General features: G+C 29.4%; 1 protein-coding gene across 1 annotated transcript; it reads right to left on the reverse strand.

Annotated features, from left to right (window-relative positions):
* Positions 1–11,555: 11,555 nt before the first annotated feature.
* LOC129966532 (ankyrin-2-like) lies at positions 11,556–14,483 on the reverse strand. The gene has a single exon (XM_056080972.1). The coding sequence runs from the start codon at positions 14,416–14,418 to the stop codon at positions 12,373–12,375; it is 2,046 nt and encodes a 681-aa protein (XP_055936947.1). The 5' UTR covers positions 14,419–14,483; the 3' UTR covers positions 11,556–12,372.
* Between the last annotated feature and the right edge of the window lie 1,095 nt (positions 14,484–15,578).

The following is a 15,578-nucleotide window of genomic DNA, read 5'->3' on the forward strand; positions in this document are numbered from 1 at the left end:
GTATATATCAACCAGAAAAGTGATATTTTTTTCCATAAAATAATATTTGCCCTGTGTTTCTATTCTGTCATTTTAAATTAATAAATTTTAGTAAATATTGAAAATTTACATTGTTAATGAAGTTATTTCTTAGATATTATATCGTTATAAGTTATCAACATTAGAACAATATTCTCTTTATATTCAAATAAATAAATGCAAGCAATTGCTTTGGGATTTAATTAATACATAATTAAAATTTATAAGAATTTTTAAGTACTCACAGTAAGTTATTTATATCAATAACTCTTAAAATGAAGAGAAAAAAAAAAAGAGAGAGAACTCCTGAATGATTAAATCTTCTAATGCAGCAATGATTTTAATGAACATGCAAATATACTATTTCTTTGCTATATTTCAACATCAAATGCGTCTTTCTGTAATTAATAAATTATAATCAAACACAGCGGTAAAAAAAACGGAACGTCTGAAAAACCTTTAGGTGAAACTATAAAGCGTTATTACATTTTATATACAACCCCTTATTCTTCAGCAGTAATTTGACGACAGGAGTAGGGCGATATGAGTACTCTCCCCACGCTGCAAATGAACTTGACCGCAAGAAGAGGGAGGGAAATGCTCGTCTTCTATCGTTTGTACTTCCGGCCGTTTGGATTTTAAAAGAACTGCATTTCAAAGAGCAAAGAAATTCAGAGGGTTAAGTACTAAGAACAACTAAGTTAAAAGAGGAAAACACTTAATTTCCGAAAGCTCATATATATAAAATGCATGTATACGCAAGACTAAGACAGAAGCATATTTACGCCTGATTTAAAGCGAAAAGCTTGGATTCCTTCGTTTACACGATAGCGTCCCCTGCGCCTCCATTTTTAGGATGTGGCGATCGGGGGCAAAAACGGTACATTACATCGGAGATATGCGAAACATTTACATGTAAGTTATATCAAAAAGCTCAGAGAACATAATTGAGTTAAAAGATTAAAAAGAATGAAGTTAAAGACATGGTGATAGTATAATAGTTGGAATAAATTAACAATGTATATATGATAGTGTGCGAATGCTTTGTTTACATACGAAGGAGACGGAAACGGGGAAAAAGTTAGCCGATGGTTGCCCGAGTAGCAACTTTTCAAAAAATGATATAAAATTAACAAAATTCATAAGGGTAATGATATGGATATGATTTTATTGGTGATCGTACAGAGTTTTGTTCATCTTTTAGATTTTTTCAAAAGTCTTAATAGTTTTTTAGTTATAAATGTACAAAGTGAAACTTAGAGGAAATTCATAAAATACGGTGTATTTTTTCTCGGGAGGCTTTCAGAAAAAAATTGTTGTGGTAGAACTACGAAGCATAAGTGAACATAACACATACCAAAATACTCTTGAATGCACCGTCTATGTGTGTATTAAAGATAATTAAAAAAATAATAATTAATAAGGACGATGGGGGGGGGAATATTGAAGGGTAGAAAGGGGACTGAGCATTTGCATATTAGCATTGTTAAAAAAAATATTAAAAATTGCCGAATAATCGTAAAGAGAAAAACTTTGTACATTAATATACATAATTTAGCACACTATTATCCAGCAATATTAGGAGCCACTTACCCCGGCCGTTCCATATTTTTCTTAGCCTGACATTATCAAGGTAGGCATTTCATAGTCATCAAGGTAGGCATTTCATGGGATTGATGAATAGATTGATACAAGTAATCCAAAAGGAAATGTTCAGGAAACAACAAACTTGCACTACACGCTGTAGAGAGCACTTTTGCAAGTAATATTTTACGGAACACTTGCACTTGTGAAGAAGCTTTCGTTAAAAATGAAGCAAAGAAGTCGCAGACGTATCATTACATTGAACTAAAATACGTACCAAAATTTGGCAGAAAACTGAAGTAAAGTCTATGTGTCTATATGAGGTTATTTTTGACCAAGCCTGACGAACTTACCAAGGTAAAACTTATTCAAAGTAATCAAATTTTGAAAAAAGTTAAAAATAAAATAAAAAGAATATGAAATGTTAGTTGGGCACATTAGAATCTTAAAAGTGCAACAATATGAGGCAGAGTTATGGCAAAAAGTTAAAAGAAATTCCTTCAATTTTAAAAGACAGTATTTAATGGGGAATTACAGCAAGAGCATATTAATTTTTTGTTTTTACGCAACATACTAAACGCAAAAATAAAAATATCTGTAGAAAGCAACTTTGCATTAATATTGGCAAAAATGAGCGAATGATACACATGATTAAATAGGGAAATAAGTTTAATATTTAAATAAAAAAATACATAAAAATTATTACTAAAATAACTTTGAAAAATTGATTAAGAATCTGAGAAAAATAAAAAAAAAATGGCTATAAAACTAATTTTTTTTTTAAAATTTTACGATAGTATAAAAATATATTTTTGTGCAGTATGTTATTCAAAAGTTATGCCAGAAAAAATTAAAATCTTTTATACTTCATTTCAGGCTTTTTAGAGCATTACAGAAACTTGTTAACATTGCAGCTAAGGAACACGTGTGCCAAATTTTATTCGAATCCGCAAGGATTGTGGAATTGTATAAGGTTCAAACAACACACTAATTTTCAATATTATATTTAAAGACTTTTAATAATAAAAACTAAATAAAATGTGCAGAATACTTCGCTTTATACATACTTTATTACGACAACTTTCTATTAATAAAGCAGTATCTGTATAATTAATTTAAAAAAAAAACCCATGGAATGCAATATATAGGCTCAAAATAGCGTGGTTCGTGTGAGGGGGGGGGGATTATTTATAAATCTATTCGAAAGCGAATCCTTTGCATTCACTGGCCGACAAAATTTGGTTCGCCACAAAAGAACCGTTGGGTCGTCCTAGCCTAATCGGGCGATCCTAGAGTGCCTCAATACCATGGTATGGTATAGAGGCACTCTACGCAACCCATTTGCTCACTGAGGGTTCCGGTTGCAAATATATTACACCTCAAGGCTACGCATTTAAATCTGATGCGCTTCACATTTAGTTACCTTATGAAAGGTAACTAAATGTGATGGTACGGTTGATGGTACGGTTACCATCAAAAGAATTGGGAAAGCTGGTCAAATTGGTTTAATTAACTCTATTTCCAAGTCCACACACACAAAAAAAAACTTAGAAATAAAAGAGAAGAGAAAATAATTATTAATTAATTATAGTTACCTATTAATAATAAAGAAGAAAATGCATATTATATATAGATACATCTGTGAGTGCGTCGCATTTTGCAAAACAGACTATTAGACCTACAACTGCCAAATTGGGGGGGGGACATAATTTAATATATCAACTACGATAGTCCAATGATGATAAGTATATCCATTACAAAATTGTGACATAGTGTTTACAGCAAACTCAATGTCCGGCCTGGACCTATTCGCGATAAAGTATAAACATCCAATTAGAGTTCGGTATGGAAATTGTCTCATCAGTTCTGTTTCCTCTATCTCATTTTCTTTTACTCTCTCTGGCAAGATACAACCTACTTTCAAAGGTAATGAAACTTGCCTTTTAGATAAATTCTTGAATCTAATCATAAGTTTATTTATATATGTATTTTGATGCAAATACACGCAGTTCCCTATTTGCTCAAAATTTATACCCAGAAGGTATTTAACTGGTCCTAATTCGGTTATTTCTAATTTACTTTTTAAATCTGAAATTAAATTTTTAAGAACACTTCGCGATTTGCTGTAAACAACTATTCAGCTGGTAGTCTTCTGATAAGCTGCAATGCGACCAACTGATCAGGAATTTCGAAGCCCGCTTCCTTAACTTGGTTTTTCTTTTCACTGACACGCTTGCAAAAAATATCGATCTGTTCTTGTTCTGGATTAAATCTTAGTTCGAAAAATTCATCGATTAAAACAGCTAAGAGAGCTTTAGATACAGGTTCAAAGTTATCTTTTAAAATATTCCATGCTTTTTTCCCATTAGTCGTGTGCCGTATCAAAGGAAGAGTAAATGCGAGTAAATGTTAAACGACACCCAAATTATTTTCATCATGTGAACTGACTTCAGTTATATCTAATATATAAAAATCTCGTGTCACGGCGTTTGTGTTTTTACTCCTCCGAAACGGCTCGACCGATTTTTATGAAATTTTTTATGTGTATTTGGTAGGTATGAGAAGAGATCATAAAGTATATTTCATAACGATAGGAAATTAGGGTGTCCCTATTCAAAATTTTTTTTTCCTATTTTTTGAATTTTTTTTAATATTTGGCATCAAAAAATACCTTTTTTAACTAAAATTTTAATTAATTAAAAATCAATCGAAATTTTGGCGTTTTTCCGCTTTAATTTCCGAAAATATTACAGTACAAAATTGATTTTTGCATCAAGCTGAAGTTCAAAAAATTATCTTTTTAATGATACCAATGCTTTAACCTATAAATTAAGTTCTTATTTTTAATGAATTTTTAAAGATATATTTTAACCATACTTTTTAACACTATATTTCGCACAAAATAAAAATGAAATTTAACTTGCACTAGCACGTTACGCGTGTATAGGAAAAAATTATACAATTATTAGCTTTTATCAACATGCTGCCATCATAATGACAAAAGCTTCAATTTAAAAAAATAATAATATATCAACTGTTATTGCAAATTAAACATACAAAAATGTAATTTCCAGCATGTGTCTGTATGAAATGGGATATTTAAAAAAATAAATGCAAAGAAAAGATTTCTATGATCTTTTACAATACCTACATTATTAATTCCTTAAATCAGTTATACTTAAGGTAAACATGGTTTAAAATATATCCTTTCAATTCAATGCCCAATGGCTAATTTGTAAACATTTGATAATAGAAATGCATGTAGTAAAATTGTCTAAATGAAGTAAACAATTATATTTTATATAACTTGAATCTATAAATCTATACTTATAATAAAGCTCAATGTGTGTGTGTGTGTGTGTGTGTTGGCGCTCTACAGGCCAGACCATTCAACCTACAGCTACCAAATTTGGCACGTGTATACCTTGGAGGCCGGGAATGTGCACCTGGGGGTTATTTTTTTCGAATTTTTAATTAGAATTTTATTTATTTAAAAATTAAGCGAAATTTTGGCGTGTTTCTGCTATAACTTCCGAAATTATTACCGCACAAAAGAGATTTTAACATCACGTTAAAGATCAAAAATTTATCTTTTAAATGATACCAATGTTTTAACCTTAAAATTAAGTTTCTATTTTTAATGAATTTTTAAATAAATATCTTAACTATATTTTTCAACAATTTTTTTCGTACAAAATAAAAATAAAATTTAAGCTGCACGAGCACGTTTCGCATTCATGGGAAAAAATTAGCTTTTTTCAAATCACATTGATTAAAACTCCAATTAAAAATAAATTAAATCTTTTTGGAAATGAAATCTGCAAAAATATAATTTTCAGCACGTGTCTGTAGGAAATGAAACAAATATGAAATATTATTTTTTCTAAAAAATAAATTCAAGAAAAATTATTTTATGATCTTTTACACTCTCTCTATTATATTAATCCAATAAATCAGTTTTATTTTAAGGCAAGTTTTGTTTAATATGAACAGGATATCCATTCAAATCAGAGCCACACAGCTAATTTGTAAACCTTTAGTAATAGACACAGGTCTGCTAAAATGGTCTAAATGGAAAATGATTATATTTTATGTAACTTGATTCACTAAATGCTCTAATAAATAACGCATTTTTTATTTTACATAAAGCTTCTGCTGTGGAAATCACGTTTAACAAAATGTTCTTGAAACACTAATATTTTAAGTAAAAAGAGTTAATTTCCAATCAACTAAATCAATCAGTTAAACTGACTGATTTATGAAAATATGAATATCACTATTCAATAAAAAAAGGATAATTTTAGATTTTCCATCGATCGTTTCAAAGAAAATAAGCCAATCAGCGCAGGTTTCTCAAGATTAATTGGCCTAAGATTATGAAAATGTTGAGCTTTTCTGAATTTTTAACATTCAAAACTTCATAAATTAGTCTTAGTTGATCGTGGAAAATAGAAACATTCACTCATTTATTCAAAATTTGGTGTGTCCAGAATATTTATCAGAATATGATACCTTACTGCATTAAATTTAGACTTCATAATTTTTGAAATATATTTATAGGCCGGAACAAAATAATATTATTGATTTCGTTTCAATCCTTTTGAAAGCAAAACTAAAAACTGAATTTTATGCTGAATCTGAAAATTTTTTGTTAAATTATTCTTTGAGATATTACATAAATTACGAAAAATATTTTGTAGTTCACATAAGACTTAAATACCGAGCGATTCTGTTTGCAATATTCATATTTAATAATAATAATCTATACTTATATAAAGCTCAATGTGTGTGTGTGTGTGTGTTGGCGCTCTACAGTCCAGGCTATTTCACCTATAGCTAAAAAATTTGGTACATGTATACATTAGAGGTCGGGAAAGTGCACCTGGGGTCCCTTTTTTTGAATTTTTAATTAGAGTTTTAATTATTAATTAAAATTAACTTTCAAGCTTAAAAATCTTCCATTTTCGCCACCACCAAATGAGTAAGGCTTCAATTTTTTTCCAACAGTAAGGAGGCTAGGTTTAACATTTTTCAGCCGATTATTTCAAACGATTTTGTTTATTTTCTTAATGTTTGATGCATTTAAAATTAAACATTGTTAATTAATCGATCTTTCAGATTCATTCTGAAGTACTTTTGAATTAAAATAACAGAATAAAGGAAATTAAAAATGTCTAATCTGCATAGCGTTACCCCAACTGGCATAGAAAAATTCACGCATGCGCATTGCGTTCTGATTATTGTCAATATTATCAAAGGATGATTCTTGATTTAAATTATTTTTAGGTTAGTGCATGCTTTTGTAATTAAATTGTATTTATGTTAGTTATATATTTTTTTGTATATGCTTATAGTTTTAAGTACATCGTTTTTTAAATAGTATTTTTTAAAACCTGTTTTCGACCGATTATTTTAAAAGATTCATTTTATTTTCTTACTGTTTGATACATTTAAAATTAAACATTGTTAATGAATCGATCTGTTCATGATGAATTTGAGAAAATTTTGTTGACAAATTCTTGAGATATTACATAAATTAAGAAAGATATTCTTTAGTGCCCATAAAGTTTAAACGCTCAGTGACTCTGTTATCAGTAATCATATTATAAAAAAATGCTTTGTTTCAGTAAAAAATATTATTATATTAATTCTTTCCACTTTAATTGAAAGCATAAATTCTACGGGAGCCAACAGAAAATTAGAGTGATACATATTACGTTATGACTGAAGGCCTTTATAATATTATGAGTGAATTATATGACTATCAAAATTTGAAGTTTTAAAATATTTTGATGAAGAATCTATTAAAGTAGGAATTGTGTAAAATATTTAATTATTAAAATTTAAACAAACATTAAGATTGGCGAACCAGCTGGTCGCCAAAGGCGGCTAGTACTCTAATAAATGACGAATGTTTATCTAGATCCTCTGCTCTGTGAATCATATTTAACAAAATATTCTTGAGAGACAAATATTTAAAATAAAAAGTGTTGCTTTCCAATCAACTAAATTAGTCTCTAAGACTGACATATTTATGAATATTTGAATATCACTATTTAATAAAAATGAGTGATTTTAGACCACTTCATCGACCGTTCTCAAAGATGATATCTCAATCAGCGCCTAGGGTTTCTCAAGACTTATTGGCATGTTTATGTTTAGCACATGAAATGTTTAGCATATGAAAGAGAGAAAATATTTTAATAAATGGAAAACATTTATTTACATTCAAGAAAATTCGATGATGAATATGATATTGCTTTGAAGAATAGAATTAATAAATGTACTGTTTATAATAATTATTGCTTTGCATTAAAACAGTATTAGTTATTTAATGAAATTAAATAAATGCATTAAATACTGATAATATAATGCCTAAAATAAATGCTGATACGATTTCTAACTGTTTGAACGTATCACAAGGCTGTGGATTCAGAACTTTTTTTATCTATGGATCTCGGTTCCTTTCAATTGTTAGTATTCGGTAAGAAAGGCCACGTGTTTCTCTATGTGAAAGTAGTTTTTCGGCTTGTCCGCATTGTTAATAGAAGTTTTTCGATCAAATCAAGCAGTAAAATGTCGGTAGGTTTAGTGCTTAAAGTTGCCCAAGTTACGTCACAAAGAGAAGCGTTACATCTGGAAAAATTAGTATCTCAAAATAGGTTATTTAAAACATCGTCAGGCAGATTATACAATAGAAGTACTTTTAATACGAATCTTGCATTGAAAGGGAGGATATTTTCCCTTGCTAAGAATTCAGCAAGACACAAATGAATTTTTGAAAGATGTTCTGAGTAGTTCTTTTAATCTTTACCATTCTTGAAAATTATGAGTTGGATTCAAAAGATTAATTCATCACTCCTGAAAGCGCTGTTCTTTTTATAAAATTAACGTGGGTATTGTGGAAATAATCTATGAAAAAAGTTTTTAAACTTTGCTGTTTAATCAGTTTTAGAATTTATGTCAAAAAAGTGTGTGCTCTACTATTTTTGATTTTCATATCTATTAAATTTCTTTTTTTCATAAAACATTTAAAGACGTACTTCTAAATATATTTAATAATAATTAATGACTAAAAAGTAAAATAAAGAATTCAATTTCTCTGTTCACTAATACAATGCAAGTGGGTTTTTTACTAAATTTGTTTATATTCTGGTTGAAATTCGATCAGTTGATCAGATATTACTGAAGATTGTTTCCAATAGAAAAATTGCTTCCTTTAGGAAATTTATTTCTAATGCCCCTCCTACGGCCAATCCTAATAGCAATTTTTAAAAATTAGCTAAAAATTTTTCACCAATTCTTGATTCTGCACTTGAACTTTATCTAAAGTATAACAAAATGTTTAACAAAAGCATACCACTGAAACATACTCAACATTAAATAATAAGTTGGATCATATCTTGATATCAAAAATGGAAAAAAATTAAGTTAAAATGATAGAAGCAACAATGAAGACAATTTAATTTCACTTCCATAATGAAATATATTGATGTAAAATGTACTTAAATTTGATAGATAAATATACAAATTAATTAATTTACTTTCCTACGAATTACCACGGGAAAATTTTTATTATGCTTTAAAAATTAATAATTTACGAAAATATTAGCTTTTGGATTTTTTTAAAAGCTATTTGTATAAAATATTAGCTTTTGGATTTTTTTAAAAGCTATTTGTGAATATTATTTTTGCTTTGATAAAAAGTAGTTACAGATTATAAGAAGATTTTAACATCACGAGATCCCGAAGAGTCATCTGTGACTAGACCACCAATAACTTGCTGCTTTACCACACCAACATGATTCTCAACCCAGTCTTTGCCAATTAATTCCATGACGTAAAAATTCATACTTCTCTCTATTTTTATTATATATATGAAATAACTTAATATTCTGATTTAGCACAACCTTCTTAATATGTAATGTCATTGTTAAGCCACTTTTCTTCCATCCAATTTTTGTGACTGGAGGATAAGATCCTTTAAATGAAGAACTCTGCCCTTCCTCCACAAACTGGCAAAATATCATTAATATCTATAATTTGTTTATTTTAATTAATGCACCAAAATTTGTAGCAAGTATTTTTATTGTTGCAATGAAATAAAAACCTTATTTTTCACTCATGGGTTTTAAACATTGTTGAAGTTATGATTACTTACTCTAGATTGTTTTTCTTTTATTTTATCGTGCATCTATCTTTTGAAATTCACATGCAGTGAAATACTTTATAAATATTGCCAATGAAATTCGTTTGAATTGTTCAGACATGAAGAGCATGGAAGCAACAGCCTGAAAGGGGTAATTCTTAACTGTTGGATACATGCAGCTAAGTCTCATTTTTATCTATGAGATAATTTATGAATTTTCATAAAAAATCACAATGTTGTAACGTCTTTGCAATATTCTTTAATAAGATTCTTTGCAATATTTGTCGGCAGAGAAATGCATGGATTTATGAAAATATTTCTGCACTGACTATGTGTCATTTTTACCAAGATTTCTGACAAGATTAGGAATGATAGGATTAGAAATGAAGAAACCGACATTCAAAATATTCACATTAAAATATGAATGAAATAATTATTTTTATCAGATATAAGCCTCGTGAGTAAATAGATACATAAATGTTTTCTTATTTTAGTATTAAAATTAACTTTAAAAATTTATTATTTCAACTTATTATTTTAATTATTTCAAAATAAGATAATAAGTCAAAAATATTCAAGCTAATAATATTTTCCTCAACATATTATCAATATAATATTCACCAACTATATACGGACAAAAGATTTGTTTTATTATTTTCAGAACTTTAAAAAAAATGGCATGGAAAATAAAAATCGTGTGTATTTTTATTTAATAATTTTCAATAACAGATTACTATATTCATTTCAGAAAATATAACTTTCAATTATTATTATTAATAATTTTTTTTCAACAGAGAACTAATATATATATATTCTATTTTTATTTCGAATACCAAATATGCGAGTAAAATTATTACAACTTAAAATTAGAAAAAACTGAAATAAAATTCACTGAATGTCAGTAAAAAGAATGTATTATATTCGTAATGCAATTTGATGATGATAATTCCTTTAAATATTTATTAAACAAATTTTTCTATCACTTATAAAAATTTATAAAATCATATTGCGGAATTTTTTTAAAATTTATTTTTGAACAAATCCTATTTTCTACAAACATTGCAGATTATAAGAGAAGTTCTTAGTTCTCAGAGCGTAAGCAAAATTCGTAGTTGGAAAACCGCATGACAATTGCCCTGCGTCGACAGATTTATCACTTGGTTGATCAGTCAGTGCTATTCAAAATCCCAGGTGTTTAGAGGGACGTGATAGTGGAGACGCGGGAAAGTTAACCCCCTGTTGTTAATGGTCAGGGGAAAGCAAAAACATACAGGCCGGTTTAAGAACGTTCTGCCAATTTCTTTTCTAGGAAATTGTGTTCGACCTTTATTTTGACTGCGGCCGTTTTAAGAACATTCTTAAGCTAGACAACCGGCGCTCGATGTGTTTAAATTAATTAACTTACATTTTTAAATTAAAATAAATTACTGGTATTAAAATCCTATCTTATCACAAACTAAATTTAACAGCTATAAATAACTAAGTTGCTAATGAAGGAATAATCTGCTTTTTGATGCTTGAAGTTGTTTTGAAAGGAAAAGTAAATCATTTTTCATAAAAAGATTATTACAATTGAACAAAAAAAAAAAAAAAAATGCGAAACTATTCTTCAAAAATAATGAGTAATCTAACAATGCAAGAACATAATATAAAATATATATTTAAAGACAGTGTTCTGAAGATTATACTTTAACTACTAAGATTTCGAAAGAAACATTTTATTTAGTGGCATACATAACAAAATCAGTTTACATTTTGTATAAAAAGTTTTTTATAAACGTTATCTGAATAACAATATTAAAATTGAGATTTTTACTTAGATCGTTAAGATAAGCAATATTTATGTCAATATTTCTATTTATTTTAGAATTAAAAATAAATAGAAATATTGACATAATATTAAAACTAAAAGAAAAAGTAGTTAAAAGAACAGACTATAGAAAATGAAATGGACTTGACTGTCGCATTACTAAGATATTAAATTTTTACACAGGATATCATTCTGACCACTTTTACCAAAATAAAATATTATTTTGAATTGAATACATTATGAGCTTTCATATATACTTCTATGGTATTTTTACAAATGTTTCAGAAAATATTTGCAAGAGAGATTACAATGTACATCATATTTATATACAAAATATATTTTTAAAAATTTGTTGTTAAACAATTTGAATCACTTATGAAAATTTTCAATATGAAAGTGATTTATTTTTCAGAAATAATTCTTATGCATGAGATAATTCTACTATAGAATAAATTTTAGATTCAAAAATTAAGAGAGGATCAAAAGCAAAGAAAACATCGAGTAAAGTTCCTTAACTTTCCGAAATAAAGTAATAAATTTTCGTACAATTACTTGATAAAATCTGGTCAATAAAACATCATTAAAAGTTATAAATGTTTCCTGAAAAAAGGCTAGACTAAATTAAAATTATTGTTGTAATCAATATTAGTAAGATGGAACCAGTCATATCCTAAAACATTACTGATCGTAGCAAATCTTTCAATCATTGTTTTAATATATGTTTATACATGGATATGAAGACACCATTTTTATCCCCTTGGAGGATGCCTGTTACATTAAATCTTTTTTTACATTAAGTCCATTTTTAATACTACGGTTTAAAAACTGCAAGTAAATTGACAATGCAGTCTTTCGATAAGTGTCCAACAATATGTGGAATGGTGTCTGCTGGAAGAAATATATCATGGGGATAGGGCATATCGATTCTTGTATATATCCTTCTAGTCAATAAATGTTCTATCAAAACTGACCTTTTTAACTTGCTTGCTATGACGTCAGAATATATAGGAAACATGTTATCAGTAAGTATTTTCAATATAGAGGCTTCGTAAATTTCGAAAACTAGACTCTCTTTCTTTTCTGCAAGGATTTCACATAAAGTCATTTCTTTGCCGTTGGGTTTTTCCAGGATGGTTAGTTTAAGCATTGTAGAAGATTCATTTTCGCACTCCGTTTGGTAATTTAGCAAATCAAGGCATCTTGGATTTGAAAAAGTAAATTCATCAGCCTGTTTATTTTCAAAAACATATTTGTGAAGAGTGGCATACTTTATTAATACTTTCAGAAATGCTTTATTTTCAGAAGTCGTGAAAACTTCATGCAAAGCTCTTATCCACAGTAATTGTTCACTTGTGCACCATGCATCATACTGAAGAAGAAGTTCGATAACATGCATATTATCTGTTGGATATTCCATCGCAACGTATAGTGGAGAGTGGTCAAACAAATTCGTGTGATAAACATCTGCACCTTGTTTTAATAGTTCATCAAATACAAACAAAGGACATCTATTTTTAAGGGCATCGAAAAGAACATCTCTATATAACAGTCCAGGATTGTATTTTAAGAGTTCTTGAATTACAGGAACAGTATGGATACTATAACATCTATTTTCTATAAGGATTGATAAAGGTGAAAGAAATTTACTTGGAGCTGAAAGAGATGCCCCATTTTTGATCAATTCTTTTATCAGAACAATTTTGTATCTTTTACTCAAAGCATGTAATAACGGAGTAATACAACCAGATCGATCAACAAGATTAACATTTCCTCCATATTTAATAAGAACTTTCATGATATCTACATTGCCACGTTTGTTGATTGCAGCGAGGTGCATAGCAGACAGAGAATCATTCATCTGATTGGGATTTGCGCCATATTTTAATAACTCTTCAACAAATGTCTCGTTACTGTGATGCAATGCTGCAAACATTAGAGGAGTCATTTCATATTTGTTCACAGCGGCGGGATTTGCGCCATTCCGCAATAAAACCCCAATAACATCTGGTGGGCATTTAGTGTACTGCACTGCCATATGCAGCGGTGATGAGCCAAAAAAAACTTTATGTACAGGATTCGGCAGGGCACCATGCTTCAAAAGAACCTCCACTAGACTGGCTTTACACCCTGATGTAACTGCCGCATGTAAAGATGTAAAACCAATTTGGTTACCATGATTCAAGTCAATAGTACCTTGTGACACAATTTCCTCTATTATTTCACATGAGCAATTAGGATTATTTAGAGCAATCTCAAGTAACTCTATATCTGGACGTTCTCCATACTCCATCAGTAATTTAACCGTATCATTTTTCACACTTCTGTTGCCTAGAACACAGCAGAGAGGAGTTCTTCTCATTTTTAATTTCATGTCAGCTCCCCTCCTCAATAATTCCCGTATCACATTGAAATTAAGTTTGGCTGCATTTACTGCGAAGCTGAAAGCTGTCCGTTGTGTTATGTTGAGGGCGTTGACGTCGACTCCTGCATCCAGAAGAACTTTGACTGCTTCATATTGGCAAGATGGACTACCTGACCAAGATCTAACAGCCGAATGCAGAGGAGTATTTCCTTTGTCATCAACCATATTCACATCAGCACCATAGTTCAACAACAATTTGATCACCTCGACTTCCGGACGTCTCTTGAGAACTGCGACGTGCAGTATGCTATTTCCACAACTGTATTTTTTTTTTAAGTCGTAGCCATCTGCGAGTAAATCATTGATAACAGTCATTTCAGCAGGATTTCTTCCAACTGCAGAGTACAAACAATTATCTTTAAAATGACGAGTTTTTCCATTCGCCCATTTCGCTGTAGTGTTATGCGATTCCTTCTTATAACGAATTTTACCCATTTGAAGTAGCGATCGAGAAATAACACGACCAAATTCGCCTGCGGATGCGAGCGGAATAAGACAGAACACGGGAGAATGTACGATAATAACCGGTCTAAGCCGTTGCCATGGCTACACCTAAGCGCGGGAGATGACGCAACAGGAGTGTTCCATTTCTTTCACAGGGGAGTGCAATGGAATGAGGCAGATGGCATGATGGGGAGCCTGCTCTTCTATGCAAAGGAGTTTCGACTAAATAGAAACCTAATTTTTTTTTTATTATTTATCAAGGGCTTATTTGTTTCAAAGACGGTTTTATTCCACTTTTTTACCATTGAATGTTTTTTGCAACCTTCCTAAAAATTTTACCGTGTTAGATAAGTAGTTCAATAATTATAATATCAAATGGAGTTTAGAATTTTGTAAAATAGATATTTAGTAAAATGGAAGTTCGTATTTTTTAATTCGGAAAATCTATGTCTAATCTCAAAAAAAGTTGTGTTCTGAAAAAAAGTGAAATAGAGGTATTTATTAATAAATTGTTATTACTCAAAAAAATTTTAAATTTTCAAGAAGTAAAATTTTAGAAAAGCGGTCAGTTACAAACCTTTGTTAATTACGAATGTTAATTCGTTAATTTAGTAAATGTAGAATACTAAATGGATTGTATGCATCACTTTTTCTATAAACTTCCGGTGAGTGCTGGTTCATTTTCTGATCGACCAAACTAATTTCTAGTCAACAATATTTAATTAACAATTCCAAACTTTTCATTACAGAACGCTCCCCATAGAACGCCAACCACGAAACGAGATACGAACAAGAATAATAATGAACAAAAATCAGAATTTATATAGAACGATTGCCACAATTGGCAAACTATCATCTGACTTGGCGATAATAACAATATTTTTGTTTGATATTTAACATTCCCCCCCCCCTCGCATTGAATAATTATATTATTCAATTAATCAGCAAGTAAAAGATAACAAATTAAAGCTCAATCAATTTGAAAAACTTAAGTAAACAACATTTTTGACGTATTATTCAATGCGAGTTCTCAATATAATTAACATTATTTATACAAGTAATTATAAGTTTTATTAATATATATAATCAAATTATTCAATAGGCAGCAAACATAACTTAGATATTGGCCTTTTGTACGTGCCTGTAGCAGT

The sequence above is a fragment of the Argiope bruennichi genome, chromosome 4 (assembly GCF_947563725.1).
Source record: "Argiope bruennichi chromosome 4, qqArgBrue1.1, whole genome shotgun sequence".
Lineage (NCBI taxonomy): Eukaryota > Metazoa > Arthropoda > Arachnida > Araneae > Araneidae > Argiope > Argiope bruennichi.